Genomic DNA, 27,608 nt, shown 5'->3' with positions numbered 1-27,608 from the left:
AACATTTATTCATTCATTCATCTTTACACATACTATTTTGCACGATGTGTGTACGGTTGTCGATTGGTGATGAGTACAAAAAGATCCTTGCGAAGTGCGGCATGGGGTATGTACTAAGAAGGCTGACGGCAGTACAGATTAAAAGAAGATAAGGGGTCAGAACGTTGAACACTGTTAAATCGACCTTGCATATTATATTATAGATGTTAAACTGACACTATATAAGTACATGTATATGCTTTAAAGTATTTACAAAAAAAAGAAAGAAAAGATACCCCTCCCGCCCCCAAACAAAAACAACAAAAACAACAAAAACAAAACAAAACCCACCAACCCCAAAAAAACGTTCACGAGAAATTATTATCTGATAAGGTGACTGTGTCTTGTATTCACCTCTCACGGTAAAGAAAACAACTCCAGAAAATGGTACAAGTGTTTAATGTGTAATATAATGGGCTGAAGTGCAATTCCACGGTAACTTTTTCAGTTTTAAATACCTGAATTTTAGCCACTTTTAAGATTACTGTCAGACTATCATAGGCTACTTAATGCTGCAGTGAAATTCGCCAGACTATCAAAGGCTACTTATTGCTGCAGTGAAATTCGTCAGACTATCACAGCCTACCTGATGCTGCAGTGAAATTCGTCAGACTATCATAGGCTACTTAATGCTGCAGTGAAATTCGTCACATTATCACAGGCGACTTAATGCTTCTGTGAAATTCGCAAAACTACCACAGGCTACCTAATGCTGCATTGAAATTCGTCAGACTATCACAGGCTACCTAATGCTGCAGTGAAATTCATCAGATTATCATAGGCTACTTAATGCTGCAGTAAACTTCGTCAGACTATCACAGGCTACCTGATGCTGCAGTGAAGTTCGTCAGACTATAATAGGCTACTTAATGCTGCAGTGAAATTCGTCAGACTATCACAGCCTACCTGATGCTGCAGTGAGATTCTTCAGACTATCATAGGCTACCTAATGCTGCAGTGAAAGTCGTCAGACTATCACAGCCTACCTGATGTTGCAGTGAAATTCGTCAGACTATGATAGGCTACCTAATGCTGCAGTGAAATTCGTCAGACTATCACAGGCTACCTAATGCTGCAGTGAAATTCGTCAGACTATCACAGGCTACTTAATGCTGTAGTAAAATTCGGCAGACTATCATAGGCTACTTAATGCTGCAGTGAAATTCGCCAGACTATCAAAGGCTACTTATTGCTGCAGTGAAATTCGTCAGACTATCACAGCCTACCTGATGCTGCAGTGAAATTCGTCAGACTATCATAGGCTACCTGATGCTGCAGTGAAATTGGCCAGACTATTATAAATTACCTAATCCTACAGTGAACTTCGTCAGACTATCTGAACTCGTCTTTGGTGGTCATTTAATAGTTGATCGTGTCTGACGTCACCGGGTCAGGTCAGGTCATAAGGCTTTACGTGCACATCCAGAGCAAGCTGTTGTAGCGCACAAGACAGGAAAGGTGGGGGTGGGAAGGAGGAGGGACCGCCTGCACTGGCAGGTGCAAGGGAGCACCAGCAGCCCGACCGTGGTCGGTAACAGGCGGGGTGGGTAGGTAGTGGTGTTATGGAATTTTGAAGGAAAAAAAATCGCCAAAGAGAAAAGCTGCGCAATTTTGATTAAGGAAATTTGGCGCAATTTTGAGCGGTCGATCAAAAAGAGAAAGATCAAGAGCTAACATAGGTTTTGATTTTAGTGAGTCGAGAGTATCTCGTTAATTAGACCTGGGGTGTCTCCCTAGGTTTCCTGTGACATGACAACCCAGGGGAGACGCGTGCAATTTGTGTATATACACCGGTAGGTAAGGCGCCTTGATGTTGTCCCGGGTTTTTTGTTTTGTTGGTCTTGTCGTCTTGAAGGCGTCCTCCTCTTCAGTCACCAAGTGCCCAAGTAGTCCACCAGCAGCAAGTATTTGGGATTGGGTTAGGGGAGGCCGGTATTCTTTTGTCCAGCTTCCCCTAGGTGCATTGCAATTGTGCACACGGAGCCGGTTTTCTTTTGCCCAGCTCCTTATTAGAGTACGTGCTGGGCCATTAATTGTGGGCGGATGCATTGTTATCATTAGTCAGTTTACCCTATATACTGTTGCGGTTGTGCGGGCAGTCTGTTTGTAAAACCCTAGTTTAGTGTTAAGGTTGTTCCTAATGTCCTAAGTTCCTACTCTAGTGTAAACCAACGGCTAATCAAAGCCACCCATCCCCCTATCCTTGGATTATAATGGAATACAAGGAGAGGGGGGGATTATATTAGCCTAGCTATCTAATTTGAAGGGTGTTCTCTTATAGTGTAGGTATTGGTTAAAAAGCCTAGTGATTAACATATCATTTCTTATCATCGGCTATTGGGCGTCAAACATATGGTCATTCTGACACTGTTTTTAGAGGAAACCCGCTGTCACCACATAAACTACTCTTTTACGACAGGCAAGGGATCTTTTATTTGCGCTTCCCACAGGCAGGATAGCACAAACCATGGCCTTTGTTGAACCAGTTTTTTGTAGTTACGGTCATCCGTCACTAATTCGATTGCTTTTGTTAACCATTCTACCGTTGACCCCCGGAGTGGAGTGCATAATCGAGGTCGAGTGCTTAGAGGTGTACAGGTGGGACGGTGTTACGTGTGGAAAAATAAAAAAATAAAAAGAAAGAAAGAAAAAACCAGAAAAAAACCTGTATTTGTAATTGTAGTCATACGTCATTAAATTGCTTGTTAACAAATCCGCCGTTGGTCCTCCGTGCTGGAGTGCATAATCGAGGTCGAGTGCTTAGGGTCGCTCCTCCATCCGAGAGACGTACGGGCGGGCGGTGTTATAAGCAATACCCAATTGGCCCAGGACTCTGCATCTATTCCCCACTCCACGAGAGGGTCGTTAGAGCTGGTGTCGATTACAGTGCCCGAGCCAAGTTCTTCATTTGGTTATTGTCTTGCGCTACGACGACTTTTCTCATTTATTTTAAGGTGTCAGGAGCCCATTGAGGTTGCTACCGTTCCCCATCCCGCCCGCAATCAACCGAGTTGGAGTGCATATTCAAATGTAGGGTCGCTGCTCCGTGTCAGTTTAACGCTAGCGGGGCAAGGTGGTGGTAGCTTCTAAAGTTTAGGCTTGGTGGACTGGACGAAGTGGAATATAGCTTTAAGTTATTATTTTTTCTTGTTATCTGACAGCCTAGCATATTAATTTTAGCAAGTTTAGAATGTCTGGATAGTTTTTCTTCTACTACTGCAAAGCCAATCCTACCGTTATCTGGATTTTTAGAGCCATCTGTGTAAATGTGGATGTGCTCGGGGTAGTTTTCATTAGCTGCGGCTTCGAACAGGATTTTTCTTAAAGGGTGGAAATGGAGTTGTATCGGTAGCTTTTTTAATTAGATAAGGTGTGTGGCAATCTACTGGCTGATTGACATGGTATAATGCCACTGGTGTGTTATCTATTCCTACTTCAATTTCTATTTTGCTAGCTTTAGTGGGGAAAGAGTCATTAAGGTTCCGGTTGGTTTTAAATAACTGCCCTGGTTTAGCTATTATAGGTGTGAGCTCCTGAATTGGATGGTCTAGTTTAAGAGAATGCATTTTGAGATGGTAGTTAAGATGTTGAAGGTTACGGCGATACTTCAGTGGCATAATATTAAACTCGACTTCTAAGCTTTGTCCGCTAGTGTTTGATGGAATGACGTCACCAAAATGTAATTTGTTTTGTAACATATGTCACGGCCAATTAAATGGTCACCCCAACTTTATTGTTTTAGAATTAAGTAACATATGACCACCTGATATAAACATAACAGTAAGGAATGCGTGGATGCAATAGTGACAACACTAGGTATTTGAAGTTTAAAAGATGGATTTAAAACGCGGAAAGTTGCGGTCGAACTGTTTGACAACGTCTCGAAACGCCCAAAATACAGCGGAGCGGTTTCTGCGTCTGGGTCTGGCGAGCATGGTACCAGTAAAGAAACAAACGCACTGGGTCGAATGTAACGAAACACATCGCGTCTGTGCTGGCGCGAACTACAGATCTGGCAGCAGACGACATAGAATATGCGCTATATACTGACAGCGCCACAAAACCCAGGTCCAATTTCTGTTTGTTTTGGGCTTTAGTTGGCTTTCTGTTCCCCACATCGACCACAGTACACACAACCTACAGAACAATAGTTTTTAAAATACCAAAATAGCTGAAGTGTGTGCCCAACCCTACGTACTTGAATATCATCGGAAAATAGACACGAACATTAAATGAATCCGTTTTGAATTTAATTTCAGAAAATGGAACTCAAGATATTATTTTCCGTTCTTCTGTGGGTTGTTTCTCTTGAAATATACTCCTGTCAAGACAAGGTTTGTACCATCTGACATTTATTGTGAAAAGTTATATTATGTGGCTTCCTATTAATTCATGGGTTTTTGGGGGTTTTTTTGGGGTGTGGGGTGTGGAATGGGGTGTGGTGGACGCATTGTGGTCGGGGAAGTTATTGTTTTATCAGGCCCATAGCCAGCCATATTTGCGGGGGGGGGGGGGGGGGCGTTGAGATATTGAGTGGAACTAAATTTATATCATGGTTGCCGAAGGCACCCGAATCTAGAGCCCAAAGGGCGCGAGAGGTCTAGCGGGGTTTGGGGGCATGCTTCCCCGGAAAATTGTTAAATGTAAATGCTCAGAGGTGCATTCTGGAGCTATTTGTAATGGGGTTTTTATATTGTATTTCAGGTATTTCGAGGTCGAAGCGCGTACATTTTTTTTATAAGACTTCAACAGCAGCAGTAAACTTGAACTACATTAAATGTGTGACACGTCGTCTTGTTACATTACTGTAAAACCGTTAACATTGAATAATGTACTTAATTAAGTATATTGCTTATGTGTATGGGTAGAAGAAACGTAAATATATGGAACATGCATATGCTTACATAATGGGTACATCTCGTACACTATTGTATGATAATACGCCAATATATACTTTATGTCTGATCCCATCATGCATGTCCAACTCATCAGTCGTGAAATTTAATGTCACCCTTATGTTCAAGTATTTTGTTGAAAAACATATTTGGAACGACTAGTGATCAGTTTAATTAAAAAAAAGTTTTCCCCATCTTCATTCGTCGAGGGTTCAATGTCGAGAATACAGGCATTAAAAAAAAAAAACCTTTAAATTCGGGCAAAACTCAGGCTCCCCTCCCCCCTCCACCCCCAGAAAAATTGGAGCCCGTACGCCTGTGAGGGGCTGTATGATGAGTATAATGTTATCATTAGCAGACAAGGATTCATAGTTTGTGAAAACAGGAATCTAGAAAAATAACAATGGAATCACTAAACGCGCGCATGGTAAAACAGACCTCACCAATGTGTTTAAATTTTGGTTTTGGGCATAGCTTTCGTTTACTATTTGGTGTACTGACGGCATCGGAATCGCTTTCGTGAATAATATTTAAGTCAGTTGCTTCCTCTTGACTGTTAATTCGACAAGGGTATTGCAGTCGAAGTTCCACCAATTACTTTATTCAAGACAGAATGAAATGTATGACATGTTAAACATATTTACAGTACCGGTATCAATCATATGCCAGACACGGTTTGAGTTGAGAACGCAATGTCAGCTGTTAAAGAAATTAATCTCTAAACAACATGCAATATAAAAAGCAATTCGCCGAACGCATCAAAGTCAGTAGCCATATTTAACTGGCATTTTATTATTTTTTGGGTGATCGTAATTGATCAAGATATTTCGTAAACGTATTTATTTTATTGACCAGTTATATTATACTTTTTTCTTTTTCGTAAGAAATGCGTCTATTGTTTGGCAGCTCTTGGCTGCGCGATTTTTGCTTCGCTCTCTTTGCTCAGGTCGTCCCATGATAGTCGTAGTTTGTGAGTCGACAAAATAGCGCGCCACAATTATTACTTACTTGATAGACTGGTTCTCAATTGAATATACCCATAACGACGTCTTGTAACAGCATTCGTGTAACACATGTACCATTTTAGGCCAAAAAATATTTACGGAAATTTCCCAACGCTGAAAGGAATATTTGAGCTTCTACAGAGACGAGCCAAATATTATCAGAGGGCGAGTTTCCAATAATGGTTTCGAATAAACTAGCATTTAATACAACCATCTGTTAGGGTAAACGTTAAAATACTTATAATAGGAAATAAAAATAATTATACATTTTTGGGCGGAACTCCAATTCTCACGGGGTGGGGTGTGGGGTGGTAGGGTTGGGTACGTTCGCACCCGTCGCACCCCCCTGGCTATGGGCCTGTTTATAGAACAACCGATATGTTGCTGAATGATTATTAAAACTGGACAGATTCAGAATATATATATATATATATATATATATATATATATATATATACACACAGTAGAATCTCGTTGGTTCGACCTCGGAAGGGTCGAAGACACCGCAACGTTCGAACCAACAACGAAGTCCCGAGTTTTTTGTTCGGTAAACCCTTATATTAACTGCTGAAGGGTCGAATACGTCCAGGGTCGACTATAAGCCTTCGCTCGAACTAAATTGTCGGTCCCATCTATGTTAATAGCTATATTTCCCTCGAACTGGTGATCCATCAAATTAGGCCAAATAAAAAAAAAGAGTTGGTGATCGCCCTTTTGATCACACAAATCAGGGTGGGGGGGGGGGGGGGGGGTGGAGGGGGTAGGTTTTTGTTTTTTCTGTGAAAAACTTTATAAAACCCTGGAGATCAGGAGTAGCAGTCAACAGCGCATGCGCCTGGATGTTGTAGTTCCTTCACTGGTCGCCAGATGGACCTGGTGATAGTTTAACCCGTTACGGTGCTTACGAAAGTTGAATTGCTGCTATCTCGACGCATTTTAAACAGTTTTTAACAAACTAAAAAATAAAATAATTTCAGGGGCGGGCGCATTTGTCAGGTACGGGCGGGGACGATGACCATTTTTTTTTTCTGGCCTTATGGTAAACCGCCAAACAGGACTAACAATTGCTGCGCTTGCGCAGTTGGTTATTATAACCTTCGGATTAATTATTTAGGCGGAACGAACTATAAAAAGAAAGAAAGAAATGTTTTATTTAACGACGCAAACATAGATGAATCGGGGAATCGCAACACTAGCCATGCAAACCTTTTGTCACCACACTTGTCATGTTGTTTGTTAAGCGACAATCGGTAATGATCTTTCAAGTACAGCTAGTGTTACTGCAACTGTTAAATGAACCGTGATACCAATCAAACAATTAGTGCACAAACGGGCCTCAGCATAAAGCGCTTCTTTGAAAAGGACTACATTTCTGAAAAGTGGCCAGTGCTGCGTTTTTTATTGTTGAAGTATTCAAATTGTTTAGTAATAAATTCATGTAAATACAGATTGAGAATTTGCCATTTATTTATTTGATTTCAGTGCATTTACGTGTATTACGCAATTTGTATCTAATTCAACTTTCTAACTGATGTTACGGAAATGTGCGATGTTGACCGATGGTTCGGTCGAACTACCCGATGGGTCGAACATTTTTCGAGCACCGACGGGGTTCGAGCCAACGGGATTTAACTGTGTATATATATATATATATATATATATATATACTCTTAAAATAAGTAGGGGAACTCTAATAAGAATTTATAATTGCCAAAATTGTAAGGTATATCAGCTGTGGGGAATGGTTATATGATAATAGTGAATTAATTAGGCAAACATTACAACCGGTATTTCAGTATTACAGTAGGTTTTATGACCACCAAAGATCTTGAAAGACGATTGGGGTCAGAAGTGAAATTTGAAAGTTGACGTGTTTCTTTATCAGTAAATCGCAAATTCAAACAATAAAAATGACTAAAAACAAAACCATAACAACTGTACGATCAACATAATTAAAAAGATTGACAGAAATAATGTTCCACAGTGATAAATCGACCTTCCTGGAAATTGTCAAAATCGAGAATGAGACCCACGCACGTGTACGGGGCAACTGCGTTATGCACGTACAAACTATGGAATGTGTTTCGGTGTGTTGATAAACAGACCTGAACGTTCTTTACTAGGATGTCTGTGGTCAAAACTTATGTTCGGTCTAATAGTTGATATTAACATTAATGTTTCAGGTACCCCTACGTTATATATATATAAGCAAAACAAATAAATAATGTGAATGAAAGTGAATATGAAAAGTTATTCATTTTCTGTTCGCCAGGATATTCCACACAATGATACTTATAATAGATTGGTTCCGCACAGCTAGATATGATTTAATCAAAACACTGTTGTGTTGCTCAGGATATTCGACACAGTGATATGTTTTTAAAAAATTATTATCCCCAGAAACATAAGCAAGGTCAAGGTTGGCGCCTTGAATCATTGCTGTACATGGTATTATTGTATATACATAAACGATACATAATTAAAGCTTTTCACTCGTATATAATGCACTTATTAAATAATATATGTATACACATGAATGTGCGTGTGTGTGTGTGTGTGTGTGTGTGTGTGTGAGAGAGAGAGAGAGAGAGAGAGAGAGAGAGAGAGAGAGAGAGAGAGAGAGAGAGAGAGAGAGAGAGAGAGAGAGAGAGAGACAGACAGACAGACAGACACGGACGTGTGGAGTAACAGGGATGAAGCCGAAGATAAACGAAAGGGAACACAAAGGGCGCGAGACATATGCACACATGCATAGTATTGAATATTAAGATGAAACAAATAGGCTTAACATGATACTGTAAAACGGGATATTAGCAATGCAAAAACCTCACATAACTGAAGGGGAAATATTCTGGAGAGTAGGAAAAAGAGTACTAGAAATAGAAATAAAGAGTGAGATAAATAAGATCAATGAAATCTTAAAAAGAAAAGAAATTACAGAAAGTCGAGGTACATTTTCCGAACTGGCGATATTTTGCATAAAAGTATGCTTATTAGCATATTCGTATATTTTGTTATTAACAAGTTTATACATGAATTTATACAACTTGTTTGAAGAACTGCTGCCAAGGTTCCCAACGATCATCAACGTCTTTATATAGGCAATTTTTACAATATATGTATTTTTCAATCTGTATTTTATCAATAATGAATCTTAGCATTGCGTTTTTATTTAATAGGATCTTTTGTAATTTCGTTCTATATATATTTAATACTTTATATTAATAACCAACCAATTAATAAAACAATGCTTTTTTGTTATGATACCAAATAAAACCATGTTTTTATCCAATTGACATTTTTCACCTTTTTAATGCCCATTCTTCTACTATTTTCCATAGAACTGTAACTTTAGAGCACTCATAAAATAAGTGTTCGAACACAGTGATACTTAGTTATAGACTGGTTTCACACAGCTAGTTACAATTTAATCAAAACACTGTTTTATTACTCAGAACATTCGACACTATGAAACTTATAGACTGGTTCCGCACAATTAGTTATAATTTAACCAAACACTGTTTTACTGTTTAGGATATTCGACACAATGATACATATAGACTGGTTCCGCACAATAGTTATAATTTAACCAAACACTGTTTTATTGCTCAGGATATTCCATACAATGATACTGAAGGACATCTCAGAAAGAGGCTGACGATTGGCACGGAAGTAGCCTGGAAGAGATGGCCCAATGGAGTTGTGCCATACTGCTACGACGCAGCACTTCGTATGTATAATCATAAGCCTCACCTTCTGAATGAATGAATGTTTAACGACACCCCAGCACGAAAAATACATTGGCTATTGGATGTCAAACTATGGTAATGCAAACAAATAAAGTGATGATTACCCTGACACTATCATAACATATTTCTGGGGCAATAAACTATTTAAAAACAACAACAAAAAAACAACAACATTGAGTGGTGGGGGTAGGGGCAGGATATTCCTATTTAAAGAGGGAGATAGAGCTTAAAAACACTAACATTGAGTGGTGGTGGTAGGGGCAGGATATTCGTATTTAAAGAGGGAGATACAGCTTAAAAACACTAACATTGAGTGGTGGTGGTAGGGGCAGGATATTCATATTTAAAGAGGGAGATATAGCTTAAAAACACTAACATTGAGTGGTGGTGGTAGGGGCAGGATATTCATATTTAAAGAGGGAGATAGAGCTTAAAAACACTAACATTGAGTGGTGGCGGTAGGGGCAGGATATTCATATTTAAAGAGGGAGATAGAGCTTAAAAACACTAACATTGGATGGTGGTGGTAGGGGCAGGATATTCATATTTAAAGAGGGAGATAGAGCTTAAAAACACTAACATTGGATGGTGGTGGTAGGGGCAGGATATTCATATTTAAAGAGGGAGATAGAGCTTAAAAACACTAACATTGGATGGTGGTGGTAGGGGCAGGATATTCATATTTAAAGAGGGAGATAGAGCTTAAAAACACTTACATTGAGTGGTGGTGGTGGTGGTGGTAGGGGCAGGATATTCATATTTAAAGAGGGAGATAGAGCTTAAAAACACTAACATTGAGTGGTGGTGGTGGTAGGGGCAGGATATTCATATTTAAAGAGGGAAATAGAGCTTAAAAACACTAACATTGAGTGGTGGTGGTGGTGGTGGTAGGGGCAGGATATTCATATTTAAAGAGGGAGATAGAGCTTAAAAACACTAACATTGAGTGGTGGTGGTAGGGGCAGGATATTCATATTTAAAGAGGGAGATAGAGCTTAAAAACACTAACATTGGATGGTGGTGGTAGGGGCAGGATATTCATATTTAAAGAGGGAGATAGAGCTTAAAAACACTTACATTGAGTGGTGGTGGTGGTGGTGGTAGGGGCAGGATATTCATATTTAAAGAGGGAAATAGAGCTTAAAAACACTAACATTGAGTGGTGGTGGTGGTGGTGGTAGGGGCAGGATATTCATATTTAAAGAGGGAGATAGAGCTTAAAAACACTAACATTGAGTGGTGGTGGTAGGGGCAGGATATTCATATTTAAAGAGGGAGATAGAGCTTAAAAACACTAACATTGAGTGGTGGTGGTGGTAGGGGCAGGATATTCATATTTAAAGAGGGAGATAGAGCTTAAAAACACTAACATTGGATGGTGGTGGTAGGGGCAGGATATTCATATTTAAAGAGGGAGATAGAGCTAAAAAACACTAACATTGAGTGGTGGTGGTGGTAGGGGCAGGATATTCATATTTAAAGAGGGAGATAGAGCTTAAAAACACTAACATTGAGTGGTGGTGGTGGTAGGGGCAGGATATTCATATTTAAAGAGGGAGATAGAGCTTAAAAACACTAACATTGGATGGTGGTGGTAGAGGCAGGATATTCATATTTAAAGAGGGAGATAGAGCTTAAAAACACTAACATTGAGTGGTGGTGGTGGTGGTGGTAGGGGCAGGATATTCATATTTAAAGAGGGAGATAGAGCTTAAAAACACTAACATTGAGTGGTGGTGGTGGTAGGGGCAGGATATTCATATTTAAAGAGGGAGATAGAGCTTAAAAACACTAACATTGAGTGGTGGTGGTAGGGGCAGGATATTCATATTTAAAGAGGGAGATAGAGCTTAAAAACACTAACATTGAGTGGTGGTAGGGGCAGGATATTCATATTTAAAGAGGGAGATAGAGCTTAAAAACACTAACATTGAGTGGTGGTGGTGGTAGGGGCAGGATATTCATATTTAAAGAGGGAGATAGAGCTTAAAAACACTAACATTGAGTGGTGGTGGTAGGGGCAGGATATTCATATTTAAAGAGGGAGATAGAGCTTAAAAACACTAACATTGAGTGGTGGTGGTGGTGGTGGTAGGGGCAGGATATTCATATTTAAAGAGGGAGATAGAGCTTAAAAATACTAACATTGGGTGGTGGTTGTAGGGGCAGGATATTCATATTTAAAGAGGGAGATAGAGCTTAAAAACACTAACATTGAGTGGTGGTGGTAGGGGCAGGATATTCATATTTAAAGAGGGAGATAGAGCTTAAAAACACTAACATTGAGTGGTGGTGGTAGGGGCAGGATATTCATATTTAAAGAGGGAGATAGAGCTTAAAAACACTAACTTTGGGTGGTGGTGGTAGGGGCAGGATATTCATATTTAAAGAGGGAGATAGAGCTTAAAAACACTAACATTGAGTGGTGGTGGTAGGGGCAGGATATTCATATTTAAAGAGGGAGATAGAGCTAAAAAAACACAAACATTGAGTGGTGGTAGTAGGGGCAGGATATTCATATTTAAAGAGGGAGATAGAGCTTAAAAACACTAACATTGAGTGGTGGTGGTGGTAGGGGCAGGATATTCATATTTAAAGAGGGAGATAGAGCTTAAAAACACTAACATTGGATGGTGGTGGTAGGGGCAGGATATTCATATTTAAAGAGGGAGATAGAGCTTAAAAACACTAACATTGAGTGGTGGTGGTAGGGGCAGGATATTCATATTTAAAGAGGTAGATAGAGCTTAAAAACACTAACATTGGGTGGTGGTGGTAGGGACAGGATATTCATATTTAAAGAGGGAGATAGAGCTTAAAAACACTAACATTGGGTGGTGGTGGTAGGGGCAGGATATTCATATTTAAAGAGGGAGATAGAGCTTAAAAACACTAACATTGAGTGGTGGTGGTAGGGGCAGGATATTCATATTTAAAGAGGGAGATAGAGCTTAAAAACACTAACATTGAGTGGTGGTGGTGGTGGTGGTAGGGGCAGGATATTCATATTTAAAGAGGGAGATAGAGCTTAAAAATACTAACATTGGGTGGTGGTTGTAGGGGCAGGATATTCATATTTAAAGAGGGAGATAGAGCTTAAAAACACTAACATTGAGTGGTGGTGGTAGGGGCAGGATATTCATATTTAAAGAGGGAGATAGAGCTTAAAAACACTAACATTGAGTGGTGGTGGTAGGGGCAGGATATTCATATTTAAAGAGGGAGATAGAGCTTAAAAACACTAACTTTGGGTGGTGGTGGTAGGGGCAGGATATTCATATTTAAAGAGGGAGATACAGCTTAAAAACACTAACATTGAGTGGTGGTGGTAGGGGCAGGATATTCATATTTAAAGAGGGAGATAGAGCTAAAAAAACACTAACATTGAGTGGTGGTAGTAGGGGCAGGATATTCATATTTAAAGAGGGAGATAGAGCTTAAAAACACTAACATTGAGTGGTGGTGGTGGTAGGGGCAGGATATTCATATTTAAAGAGGGAGATAGAGCTTAAAAACACTAACATTGGATGGTGGTGGTAGGGGCAGGATATTCATATTTAAAGAGGGAGATAGAGCTTAAAAACACTAACATTGAGTGGTGGTGGTAGGGGCAGGATATTCATATTTAAAGAGGTAGATAGAGCTTAAAAACACTAACATTGGGTGGTGGTGGTAGGGGCAGGATATTCATATTTAAAGAGGGAGATAGAGCTTAAAAACACTAACATTGGGTGGTGGTGGTAGGGGCAGGATATTCATATTTAAAGAGGGAGATAGAGCTTAAAAACACTAACATTGAGTGGTGGTGGTAGGGGCAGGATATTCATATTTAAAGAGGGAGATAGAGCTTAAAAACACTAACATTGAGTGGTGGTGGTGGTAGGGGCAGGATATTCATATTTAAAGAGGGAGATAGAGCTTAAAAACACTAACATTGGGTGGTGGTGGTAGGGGCAGGATATTCATATTTAAAGAGGTAGATAGAGCTTAAAAACACTAACATTGGGTGGTGGTGGTAGGGGCAGGATATTCATATTTAAAGAGGGAGATAGAGCTTAAAAACACTAACATTGGGTGGTGGTGGTAGGGGCAGGATATTCATATTTAAAGAGGGAGATAGAGCTTAAAAACACTAACATTGAGTGGTGGTGGTAGGGGCAGGATATTCATATTTACAAAATAGACTTAACGGCAGCATTTGACACACAAAAATTCACTAGCCGTCGGGCATGGCAATAGTAGTTATTCACTAGCCCAACATTGAATATCACTAGCCATGGGAGTGGGGCTACCATAATCTAGAAGCCCTGTCGTAAAATCTGTAACAGGCTACAGACACTACGTTCCCACATGTCTCGACTTTCCGGATCCGTCGCAGACTGTATGTTATCATGTTCTCATAATACCTGTCTGCAATGTTTTACAGATGTTACGTGAACCAGGCTTAACCATGCATTATTAAAACCATGGTTTAGTCTGTTAAACAGAGTATATAGTCGCCATTATATGTAATATAGATTATAGTTCACTCCTCAGTTTTCCAAAACAATGTATACGCAATTGCAAAAAAACCGGGAAATCCTCACATTTCATGATCTCATCATACCCGGTTATTTTCCTACTTATGAAATATTACGATATTTACATTTTATATTTTAATTATATTAATAGTTTTACTTTGTTCAATAAACCATTTGGTTTAAAAAAACAAACACAAAAAAACACAAAAAAACATAAAGTGATGATCAACATCAATATAAAATTCAAGATTTAAATAAAAACAGTGTAAAGAACTGTGCAAAAATACAAATATCACAGATAGATACTGACTTTTACTCAAAATTTCAATTGTATCTCGATGAAAACAAGGGGATTTGTGCTGTATTGGCCATTCTCAAAGAGAATGTTACACCCCTGCACCACGGTGAGGTTACAGCACACGCAGGGGATCAAATGACTGAATGCATCAGAAGGTAAGGTGCGCGTGCTGTAACCTCACCGTGGTGCAGGGGTGTAACATTCTCTTTGAGAATGGCCAATACAGCACAAATTGAAGTTTAGAGTAAAATTCAGTATCCGTAAAATTCTGTGATGTTTGTATTTGTATTTTTGCACAGTTCTTTACACTGTTTTTATTTAAACCTTGAATTTTTATATTGATGTTGATCATCATTTTATTTATTTGCATTACCATAGTTTGACACCCAATAGCCGATGTATTTTTCGTGCTGGGGTGTCGTTAAACATTCATTCATTCATTCATTCAGTCATTTGATGTTCATTTTGGCCCCAAATGAGCATGTTCGAATCAAGCGGGTTCCATAATGGATATCGTGAAAACGTATGGAGGGGGTGTGGTATAGAATCTAAAAAATGGGTTCCTGAGTTTATGACGAGGATCTTTTCATGCAATTATCACAAAATGTGAAACTCACAATTTGGTGTAAAGCTGAAAATATGTGCAGTATGTTCACAATACTTTGCACGTGCAAACAGCATACCTTGGACGCATAATAGGCACAGATTGATTATTGGATAAGTTGGTGTGAAACAATGCCACGACTCAGCAGCTGATAAGAAGCGGTTACGTTGATAGTTTCTCCTTTCTCGGTCTTGTCTCCGAGTTGTAACAGAAAGTTGGCCTGGTTGCCCCTGCGCGTGCTGTAACCTCACCGTGGTGCAGGGGTGTAACATTCTCTTTGAGAATGACCAATACAGCACAATTGATACAATTGAGATTTTCAGTAAAAGTCAGTATCTATCTGTGATATTTGTATTTTTGCACAGTTCTTTACACTGTTTTTATTTAAATCTTGAATTTTTATATTGATGTTGATCTTCACTTTATTTATTTGCATTACCATAGTTTGACGTCCAATAGCCGATGTATTTTTCGTGCTGGGGTGTCGTTAAACATTCATTCATTGGCCTGGTTGAGGATAGTCACGGAAACGTTCAGTCAGGTTATATCGCTCGACCTTCAAATTGTTGAAGAGTGCACTTAAAAATGCCTAGCTTCCCGCTGTTGCGAAATTCCACCAGTCAGTATTCCTAATGAACGCTCCCTCTGATCATTGCCGAGTCGTGACATTGTTTCACACTGACTTATCCAGCAATCATATTTGCCTTTTATGCATCCTACGTATGTAGTTTGCTCATGAAAATTATTGTGAACATACTGCACACATTTTCAGTGTTACATCACATTTTGAGTTTCCATATTTTGTGTTAATTAGATGAAAAGATCCTTGTTGTAAACTCGGAAACCCACGTTAACATGCGGGAATATAGCTTAGCATATTATAGTAATACATTCATAGATATACATTAAATATTTTGTTTTAGTGTCACATTAAAACCAAATTGCGTGTTCAAAGTGTCAGTATATACATATACATATATATATATATATATATATATATATGCATTTTAGGTATATATGTGGGCATACGGGCATGATTTGACCAGTGTGTGTATGTGTGTGGTTGTTCGTGTGTGTATCACGACCATCGTTATCTCGGGAGTCCAGGGTATTTCGAAGTCCAGGAATAGCTGGTATAATTTAAACTAACAATTATTATACTTATCTCTAACCATCGTAATCTCGAGATACTGACGTTTAACTGTATATTCTTCAACCTAAAGTAGTGTCGGAAATAGATTAAAAATGATTTTCGTCGATTATTTCTTTCATATTAAACTAACAGGTAAATATTTTATAAATATCTATTTAATGATAGTCTACCTAATTTAGCATTTAATTGTTTGGGCTCTTATTGATGTACAAGGTGGTGTTTACTCTTGAAATTTAAAAGAAAGATGTCGATAAACAGGTGATTTGTGCATTTTATTGGAACAGACTATAACAATTGTTGATGTGTCAGTTTCATTGATCCTTAAACAACTTTTAAGTTAAAACTGCAAGTTAACTGAGTATTTTGAATTGCAGCATATATTATTATCAGCATATTTAGTGAATATTGTCGTTAAACATTCTTTCATTCATTTAGTGAATATAAATTCAATATAAGGACATAAGAAATTTACACATCTTGCAACCACTTAAAAGTGCTATATCATAGTTATATGTGAGCATCTGTTTGTGATAAAAATTCTCCAATAAAAATGTATTTTTTACTAGTAGATAAAATTATTTTGTTAGAATCATTTATGGGCATATTGTTGAAGGTGTAATCTTTAAATTTTAAAGGAAAATTTAATTGTAAAACATGATTTGCAATAGCTGTCATTATGCAACTTGGAGATAGCTCCTTTAATACATATCACCTTTAATACTGGTATGATAGATCACACACTCAGAATGGTTCTTGACAGTTTTGCTCAAAAAGTTACTGAGAAATGTCTACAAATATTTTGTTTTGGAAAGGGGTATGGGTAAACCGTCATCTGAGATAAAATTGACACGTTGATCAAAATGTTTTATAGTCTGTTCCAATAAAGTACACAAATCACCTGTTTACTGACATCTTTCTTTTAATTTCAAAAGTAAACACCACCTTGTACATCAATGAGAGCAGAAACAAGTAAATGCTAAATTAGGTAGAGCATCACATGGGCGGATCCAGGAAATATTTTTAGGGGGGGGGGGACCAAAAAAGAAGGGCACATTGACTCGTCAAAAGGGCACCTTACTACAAGTTTTGATATTTACAATTAATATGAATTCCTACAGTTCTACGTCATAATATACTAGCAATAATGAAGTAAATTGGCGTCACTCGCGTTAGAACCTCAATGGGGCCCCATTGAGACTCAATAACACAGACACATATCTGCAAGCTTGCGCATGTACACGAAAATCTTGATTTCATTTATCTACAATATAATTATTGTTAACTTAAAAAAAAAAAAATTCTACAAACAAAAAGGGCACTTGGACATTTTGAGGGCACTTGAACAATTTTTGGGGGGGACGCGTCCCCCTGGTCCCCCCCCTTGGATCCGCCCATGCATCATTAAATAGATATTTATAAAATATTTACTTTAGTTCTATATGTAACGTTTATTTGTTATATATGTACTAGGAAATATACTCAACACACTTAATTAAGATCGAATATATATTTTAGCATAATTATTTATGGTACCGTACAGAATACATTTGGTTTTGGTTTTACAAAACAATACAAAGCTTTATTTTTGTTCATTGTTAACACTGGTCAGAAGTTACTCAATCAACGTTTATAAATCATCTGTGATGAAAACTGATCAAAAGCTCTCCACTGGTCCTTATGTAACAATGCTGAGTATACAATGTTGAGTATACAACGTTCAGTCCTTTCAACATCGAGATATCGACGTTTGACCGTATAATCTTCAACATATTGATGCTTATGTTTATTTGTTTCAACGACGTTCAACACTTATTTCTCGAGCTGTTTTGTTCGGTCCTTTCAACATTGAGATATCGACATTTGACTGTATAATTTTCAACATATTGATGCTTGTTATGTTTGTTTCATCGGCGTTCAACACTTATTTCTCGAGCTGTTTTGTTTGGTCCTTTCAACATCAAGATATCGACGTTTGACTGTATAATCTTCAACATATTGATGCTTGTTATGTTTATTCGTTTCAGCGGCTTCCCGGTATCCCATCTACACCGCGGCAATGGACGCATACTCGAAACACTCGTGCATCAGCTTCAAGCACTTCGGCTGTGCCTACCTGTCCGGTGGAGGAATCAACCTCAAGAGTGGGGGCGCGTGAGTGACGTCACGATGTCCTTTACGGTTACTGGGGGGGGGGGGGGCGGGCGGGCGTAGACCAGTGGTAAAGCGATAACCTGATTCGTGTTCAGTCTAGGGGTTCAATCCCCATCTATGGGCCCATTGGGTTATTTCTCGTTCCAGCCAGTGCACAACGACTGGTATATCAAAGACCGTGGTATGTGCTGTCCTGTTAGTGGAAAATGATGTGGGCTTCTTCTTTAAGAATATGTCATAATTACCATGTTTGACATCCAATTATAGCCGATGATTATTAAATCAATGTGGTCTAGTTGTGTTGTTAAACAGCAACCCAAAAACCTTTAACTTTACTGTTACAGAGTTACAGTTTATTTTGTTTAACGACACCATTGGAGTACATTTATTTACTAGGATGTCAAACATTTGGTAATTTCGACACGTTGTCTTCCATTAGCCAAAATTATCTTTATATGCACATTTTTATAGACATGACAGCCTTTGATATTCCAGTCGTAGTCGAATAAGCTTTATTAAAGTGGCAGACCCTAGTTTCAACTCGTGAAAATGGACCCTAAGACTGATTATTATACAAACGTGTGTCACATTTGGAAACAAGAGTCTGTGACGTTGTAACGGGGAAACGCCCTTAAACAAATACACTAGAGCTCGTATCCATAACCGTTACTTTTCAGAGGTACGTGCATTTTTAAAAATATCAAAAATGAATTTCGTGAATTAGAAACACCAGGATGACCAGAAACACTTTGGATAGCGTTTCGAAACTAAGGTCTGTCGATTTGACGTTGTTTCGAGACCCGCGGTATCGGGGTATGGATCAGAAAAAAAGGAGAACTCAGATGGCGAAAACACTGTCAAACAACTGGAATTATTGTGGATCTGTAAGTCAAATTCACACTGGAATAATACAGACACGGGTGCAGAAATTTAGAAGGGTGAAATGAAGATTATGACGAGCGAAGTTTATACGGTGACGGGAGTCTCCTGAAAAATGTTTTGAAAAAAGAGAAAATGTTCCCCCTGCATACGCACCTACAATAACATATAAACCCAGTTCTTGTAAAATCTAAAGGGTCATATATGTTGGTAGCTCGAGTCACCCCTAACCCTCCCCTTATTGATATCAATAACGGGAGGGCTAGAGGTTACTCGAGCTAATATGTTGGATGCGTCTGCGGTTTGCGTTTTGGGCATTTACACCATATACGATTATTGCATTGTGGCTGACCGCATGCATTTGGTAGACGCACGCATCGCACGCAGTCTAGACGCTCTCATCTAAACTAATGTAAAAATTGATTGAACGCACGCACCGCTTCCAGTCGATATAAATAAAATGCCGAGACGGAAGCGAGACCCAGAGCCTGATTGACATGAGTGGTTCTCAACCGGGGTAACCAATAATGAAACCTCTCTCGTATTGCTTAATAAGAATTTTTCTTATGTATATTACTTTATATAATATATATATATAAATACACACACACACACACACACACACACACACACACACACACACACATACAGTAAAAATACTTAAGAAAAATTCTTATTAAGCAATACGAGAGAGGTTTCAGTATTGGTTACCTATCATATGCCTGTATATTTTACTGTTAATATGTGATTGTTTAGTCTCTTATAACTCCATAAGGAGTGGCCTTTATATTAATTGTTTATTAAGAATGTTTCTCATGTATTTTGCTGTGTATATATTGGGTTACACTTTAAACAAATATCTGTCTGCCTATCTGTCTGTCTGTCTGTTTATCACGTCTGCTATTCGGCTGGTTAAATTGTCATGAGATACAACGTTGCGGTGGTTTCAGTACATAATATTGCATCGAATACTCGCAACTAACAATTTGTATACGGTATATTATTCACTGTATAGATACCAATGAATGCACTTTCTGTAATCTGCTGCCAGAGACAATGGAACACTTATTTTATGATTGTCATTTTGTTAAAGAACTATGGAAATCTATTGCAAATTGGATAACAAATACTTTGGGTGAACATATATATTGGAAGAATTTAATAGTAAAATTTATTTATTGACAATTTTTCCTGAACTTTTTCAACTGTACTTTAACATACTGGCTTAGAGACAAACATTAAAAGAGAAAATGTATTGCACCGTTATTCTTTTCTGTCTCTTCTGATATTTCTTTTCCCCCGTTCTTCTTTCCCTTCTTTTTTGCTCCCAAAAATAATTAAAACTAATTACTGACATGTATGAAAACAGATGTACATGAATATTTGGTGTGTGTGTGTGTGTATGAGAGAGAGAGAGAGAGAGAGAGAGAGAGAGAGAGAGAGAGAGAGAGAGAGAGAGAGAGAGAGAGAGAGAGAGAGAGAGAGAGAGAGAGAGAGAGAGTAGGTGAGTGGATGAGATAGTTTTTGAATACATGATATGTTTTAAACATGGTTGCCAAGTATTTCTAGGGACAATAAAATTTACTTTAAAAAAAATCATGTATTATTTCAGTGGGTATGCGTATTACGGAAGACAATGGAACTTGAAAGGCACCATACTTGGTTCAGAATATGTAAGTATTGGTGTATGTATGTATTTTTGTATTCAGAACTCTGAATATATTGCGTGAACGATCGTTTGGTTGACGCGTCGCTCAAGTAAGTCTAGTTCTGCGTAACCTATTTTTCGTTCGCGCATTAAATTTAGTGCATCGTTTGCATGAACATTAGAGGCCTGGGGCCTAATTCACAAAACTATCTTAGGCTCTGTTAGACAACAAAGCATCCTCTTTGCAAGGCTTTTTACACTGGACTGCGAGATCGCAAAGTTAATCGCAACTTTGCGATCTCGCAGTTCAATGCTAAAAGACTTGCAAAGAGGATGCTTTGTTGTCTAACAGAGCCTAAGAGACCAATATAATTAAAATTAGCTCCACTATTACACGTGGATCTAACAGCAGCCCGTTGGAGCTCATGTCCAGTTGACCTTTCATGTGACCAATCAAAACCTTACTTGTAAAAATCATGCCAGTGATGTGAAAAGAATTTAAAAACATTCGGGATTATGCCGAGGGTATACAAAATGATTCGGGTGAATTACGAAGTATGCCGGAAACTAATTTCAATATAAAATGTTACATAAAATTCGTTTCGAGATGAAAAAAAACCCCGTGATGGTATAGCCATAAAATCTGTTTATACTAGTGTACAATCTAGAGTTTATTACTACACTGTTTTTTCAATGTTGAAATAGAGGAACAAGTTCACCTATTGCAGTCTCGCCCGATATTTTTAGAATTTGTATGCTCCCGAATAACTTTATGAAAGGCGACGTGTAATTGGTCGATATTTAAATTGTTATTTATAGATGAAATGTCACCTGGACATGGGAGTCCACGCAATGCTGTTAGGCCAGTAGAACTAATTTAATCAGATTGCTAAGAGACCTTTATGTATTAGGCTTCTGGTATGTATGTATAAGAGTATGAATGTATGTGTGTGTGTGTGTGTGTGTGTGTGTGTGTGTGTGTGTGTGTGTATATATATATATATATATATCTGTATATATATATATATATATATATATATGTGTGTGTGTGTGTGTGTGTGTGTCTATGTACTATCTAATTAAATACAATCTAATCTAATCTAATCTAATCTAATCTTAATCTAATCCATTCTAATCCTTTCTTGTGTTACATGACCAAACATAATGCACACGTACACAAAAGCTGTAATTTAAAATGTGCTGAGGTGTCGTTAAAAAGATTCCTTTTCTGTTTCTTAAAAAACCCAGCAAATGATAGCCCATGAATTGTATCACGTGATCGGTGGGTACCATGAACAGCAGAACTACAAATCGATTGCCACAGCCCAGTTGATGTACAAGAACATCATGCCATGTAAGTCCGCACTAAGGCCCAAAACACACCGAAGCTGCGTCTATGTCTGTGTTTGTGTCTGGCGAGTGTGGTACCATCTAAAAACAAACGAACTGAATCGAATGCGACAAAACTCACCGCGTCTGTACTGGCGCGAACTACAGATCTGTCAGCAGGCGAAATAGCTTCGGTGTGTTTTGGGTCTAAAACAAGTGACGTATCAGCTGAATTTACAGTGAAATATGGTATCTAGAATATATTTTGTATTACAAGTTGTGCTAACTTCAACCGTGTTCTTCTACTCGGACATTAAATGCCAAAGAATCCGCAGTTGGAATTTTCGGAAAACTCTCCATCTAACCAAAGGTTTTCGTTAGTAGAACTGAATAGCATGATTTATCACGCCTATCTCTAGGAGAGGAGAGGAGATGCCTAGTTGGGGTATATTAACAAATTCTCTTTCAAAAATATTATATTTTTCTTGGCGTTCTGTCAACTGAAATTAGTTTTTACTATTAAACTATGTTAAATAATAATAAAGATTTTGAATGATGCGTATTTTATATGAATGCAATAATATGAAATAATGTGAGAAACAAATGATCTTCTATAGAATAGTTCTTATATAGAATACGTAGTTTAACACTGTTGATATATTCATAAATTAAAAAATATAAAATGTTAGAAGTTATTGACATTAGTCGGATATTTGGGTTGAAAATGGCTGGATCCAATCGCAAACGGAAATAATCGATTACTTCATCGGAATGGCAATCTTGTTATTAATATTCATGATACTTGCGATTGTGTTTGTAACGAACGAATATTTAACATTCGATTTTTTGTCCTTTGTACAGATTACAGGAAGCAATTTGTACCAGTATATTCCGAGAAAGACAACATTGTTGACCATGAGGTCATCACATACCACTTCGACTTTGCCTCCCCGACACTATATTCACGTTATGTAAGTTTTTAAATAAATAATGAATAATGAATCTCTTGCTATTTTAATAATATTTATAAATGTCCACATAGTAATGGGTATAAAATACTTTTTAAAAATTCCATATTCAGTAGTGTTATCGTTTTTTCGGTCACCCGATATATATACATATTATTCATATACATATACTCGAATAAATAGAGAATAACAAATTAATGACGTCGGATATCTGTTTTATCCTGTGAAGGTAAGAATGGGAATTTCTCATTTGGTCTGAAGAGGATAAAGCAGATATCCAACGTCATTTACTAGTTATTATGTTTATCCTGCAGACCATAAAAATTATGGGGAAAGACTATAATTTCTGTTATTTCAGCCACATTGTACGATGATCTGGAGGTTAACTGAGCAATTTTGCAATGTATATATGCGTATGACGTCATATGAGTGACTTCAAAAGTCATAATCTGCTAGTATACGTTTATGACTTTGCTTTAATTGGTCAATAGAAACAGTGGTTGCAGGATAAATATATATATTTCTCCCATCCCTAGCCATGCAAGACAGACCCATCCCATGACGTCAGCCCATGCGGAATAAATATGTGTTGCATGGGCTATGACGTCATTGAATTTAACATGGGAAGTATTACGGCGTTGGTAATATATGACGTCATATCAATGCGAGTTCATTAGATTTAGGTCGATATTTTGTAATTAAAAACTTCATTATAAAAGCTATCTTGTTAATTTGTAGTGTTAAATTATATGTTAAGTCCAGGATCGAAATTTCCACCACCTCGGATGTACTTTTTCTATCCCACATGACCACATATGATGGGGTCTATTAATATATATAATAAAAAAACCTTCATTATAAAAGCTATCTTGTTAATTTTAGTGTTAATTTGTAGTGTAAGTCCTGGGTTGAAATTTCCACCACCTCGGGTGTACCTTTTCTGTCCCACATGACCACATATGATGGGGTCTATTAATATATATATATATATATATATATATATATATATATGTGTGTGTGTGTGTGTGTGTGTGTGTGTGTGTGTGTGTGTGTGTGTGTATGTGTGTGTGTAAATATATAATCAAACTTGTCTTAAGCGGTCACACAAGGGAGTAGATAAAAGTGGCCGCTTAAGACAGGTGGCCGCTGATTACAGGTTGCGACATATAGTCTTTAAACATATGTTGTTATTTCTTGTTTTAACGTCTGTACTGCTAATTAATGGATGTGCTTCACAGTTTACTATAAATACACGTTTGACACGTCGCCTTCTTCAGGAAAAATTGCAACTGGAATGTGTTCAATTAACCATTCTCAACAAGTTTGTTTTCTCTTTCCATTTAATTATTTAATTTCTACTTCATGCTGTGTATTGTCATAGTCAGTGAATCTACAAATGTCAAGCGTAGCCTGCCCAGAGGCAATTAGATGCTTTCCATAGTCATACCTTCTTAACTGATACACAGTACCGATGTCGGGACTGAATGGGTACCATAATTCCTGAAGGTGTGAAGATCGGTTATTTGCTGCATCTTGTCGCTGTTGTTAAATATCTCTTTTATATAGTAGTAAACATTTACAGTGGCCGCTTAATACAGGTATTTCAGAGATTTGGGATCCGATTTGAGTGGCCGCTGGCCGCGTTAGACAGGTGACCGCTTATTACAGGTGCATTTACGTTATAAATCATTTGGGAGGGATAAAAGTGGCCGCTTAAAGCAGGTGACCACTGAATACAGGTGACCGCTAGGACAGGTTTGACTGTATATATATATATATATATATATATATATATATATATAGATATATATAAATATATATAGATATAAAAAAATAAATAAAAATAAATATATATATAGATATAGATAGATAGATAGATAGATATATAGATGGATGTATGTATGTATGTATGTATGTATGTATGTATGTATGTATGTATGTATATATATATATTATATATATATTAAATATATATATTAATATACACTATCACATATACAGTAAGCTGCAAAACAAAGAACCAGTGAGTTAACATGAACTAGCCGGACAACATGACAGAGAGCAGGTGACGTAGTTAGAGGCTGATGCAGTATTTATCCGGCGGGTGGGTGTAACGTATACAAATGCACCTACAATATTCAGTAGAATAACATGCATTATCTATACCAAGGCATCACACCCCCACCGACCCCCACCCCCACCCCGTCCAAGCCAGTGCACCACGAAAACTGGTATATTTTTTATCGAGTGCAATCATCTGAAGGAAACTAGAAAATATATATTTGGAAGAAGAAATGTGATGAAATTATTTCGATTCCATCCTGAACTGTTCTTGCAATTTCTGATACTGTGATACTGAATTTTATTATAAATTTTACTTTTACTTATCTATGATATTTGTATTTGTGCACAAGTTTTTTTTTTACACTGTTTTAGTTTAACTGTTGAATTTTTATACTGATGTTCATCATCACTTCATTTTTGCATTTACCTTAGTTTCGCAGCCAATAGCCGAAGTAATTTTCGTGCTGGGGTGTCTTTAAACATTCATTCATTTGTTGACAGCTTCCGTCTGTAACCGGGTTTCCCGTCTACGATGTCATGTATCCTGATCAGTATTTCACAGATGAAAAGCGCGTCTTCCTTGACCAGATATCGGAAGAAATAAACGAGTTCTACAACTGCTGGGGTTAGCCATTAATTTTAATTAACATTTATATTTCATCATCCATTCCAGTAAGAAAGAAAGAAAGAAAGAAATGTCTTATTTAATGACGCACTCAACACATTTTATTTACGGTTATATGGCGTCAGACATATGGTTAAGGACCACACAGATTTTGAGAGGAAACCCGCTGTCGCCACTACATGGGCTACTCTTCCGATTAGCAGCAAGGGATCTTTTATTTGCACTTCCCACAGACAGGACAGCACAAACCATGGCCTTTGTTGAACCAGTTATGGATCACTGGTCGGTGCAAGTGGTTTACACCTACCCATTGAGCCTTGCGGAGCACTCACTCAGGGTTTGGAGTCGGTATCTGGATTAAAAATCCCATGCCTCGACTGGGATTCGAACCCAGTACCTACCAGCCTGTAGACCGATGGCCTACCACGACGCCACCGAGGCCACCGAGGCCGGTCCATTCCAGTAAGATGATGCACGTTTTATTGCGGAATTATATTGTTAATGATAATATGAAACAATGAACAACGTTGAACACAAACCAGTAAATATTTCCCTTTTGGTATGAATGTTCAATAGCTAAAACTTGCAAGATTGAACAAATTATATCGTCAGTACCTTAGTATTACGTCAGATTACTGACATATTTTTTTTTAAACAAACAGTTTATCCTTTTGAAAAAAAAGATTACTCGGATAAATTATGACCGACACACATCACATTTATCTTTATAAAAAATGCACGTGCGATATGTGACTTCACGTTATGGTCTCGATAGCTAAGGCTCCAGTTGTTTAAAACATAGTTAAATTAACACTGGGTTTTGTGTAATATTTTCCTTTTAAAGGGATATTCCTGAGTTTGCTGCACGTTTTAAGATGTTATCGACTAACAAAGACTTTTTAACGATTGTAATTACATATCAAATATATTTTTCTGCATATAATATTAGTGGCTGTATATTAAACGTGTTTCTGATCGTTCTAATATTTGACAAAATCCATTTTGGCTTCTTACAAATATTAAGACGACCAGAAACGCATTGAATATACAGACACTGATATTCTAAACCAGAAAATATATTTAATATGTAAGTTTAATCGTAAAAATATTTTATTAGTCGGAAACATCTTACAATACAGCAAACTCGGGAATGTCCCTTTAATTATTTCAGCACAAATACAAAATAAATTTTAGTTTTGGTTATGTATGGATACCTTTTGTTGTTTTAAATCAAATTTGCACATTAGGTTTTCAATTAATATTTGTTTTTGATTCAGTCCTTAGTTTTGAAATTGTCTGTTACCCACTGGTTAAGCTAACTGACGTTTGAACAGCAGGGTCATGCCTTAGGGCCTCCATGAGTCCAAAATATTGGACTCGAGTACTAGAACGTCAAACTCAACCCGGACCCGAGTATCCGACACTTACACTAGATGACAATGAGACTAAGGAATAAAGTAAAACAACATTGTGCATTTATTATTCCAGCGCTGAACATGGATGCCAAATAATGCCTTTGTATTGCATTTAGAAACCTTTTGATACGTTCAGAATTGTGACGAACGGACGGCCGTATTAAAAAGAGAAAGAAAGAAAGAAGTGTTTTATTTAACGACGCACTCAACACATTTTATTTACGGTTATATGGCGTCAGACATATGGTTAAGGACCACACACATTTT

At 37.7% G+C, this 27,608-nt stretch overlaps 1 protein-coding gene across 1 annotated transcript in view; it reads left to right on the top strand.

Annotated features, from left to right (window-relative positions):
* The window catches only part of LOC121381388, a 71,217-nt gene that overhangs the window by 6,624 nt on the left and 36,985 nt on the right, over nucleotides 1-27,608 (top strand). Inside the window, exons 2-8 of the mRNA XM_041510676.1 lie at nucleotides 4,299-4,373; nucleotides 9,551-9,668; nucleotides 18,287-18,413; nucleotides 20,905-20,965; nucleotides 22,189-22,294; nucleotides 23,131-23,240; nucleotides 25,803-25,926. Coding sequence (XP_041366610.1) covers nucleotides 4,302-4,373; nucleotides 9,551-9,668; nucleotides 18,287-18,413; nucleotides 20,905-20,965; nucleotides 22,189-22,294; nucleotides 23,131-23,240; nucleotides 25,803-25,926 — 718 coding nt within the window. The 5' untranslated portion in view covers nucleotides 4,299-4,301. The remainder of the gene's footprint in view (nucleotides 1-4,298; nucleotides 4,374-9,550; nucleotides 9,669-18,286; nucleotides 18,414-20,904; nucleotides 20,966-22,188; nucleotides 22,295-23,130; nucleotides 23,241-25,802; nucleotides 25,927-27,608) is intronic.

This window comes from Gigantopelta aegis, chromosome 9, assembly GCF_016097555.1.
Source record: "Gigantopelta aegis isolate Gae_Host chromosome 9, Gae_host_genome, whole genome shotgun sequence".
Classification (NCBI taxonomy): Eukaryota; Metazoa; Mollusca; class Gastropoda; order Neomphalida; family Peltospiridae; genus Gigantopelta; species Gigantopelta aegis.
This window is presented reverse-complemented; position numbering and strand designations above follow the sequence as displayed.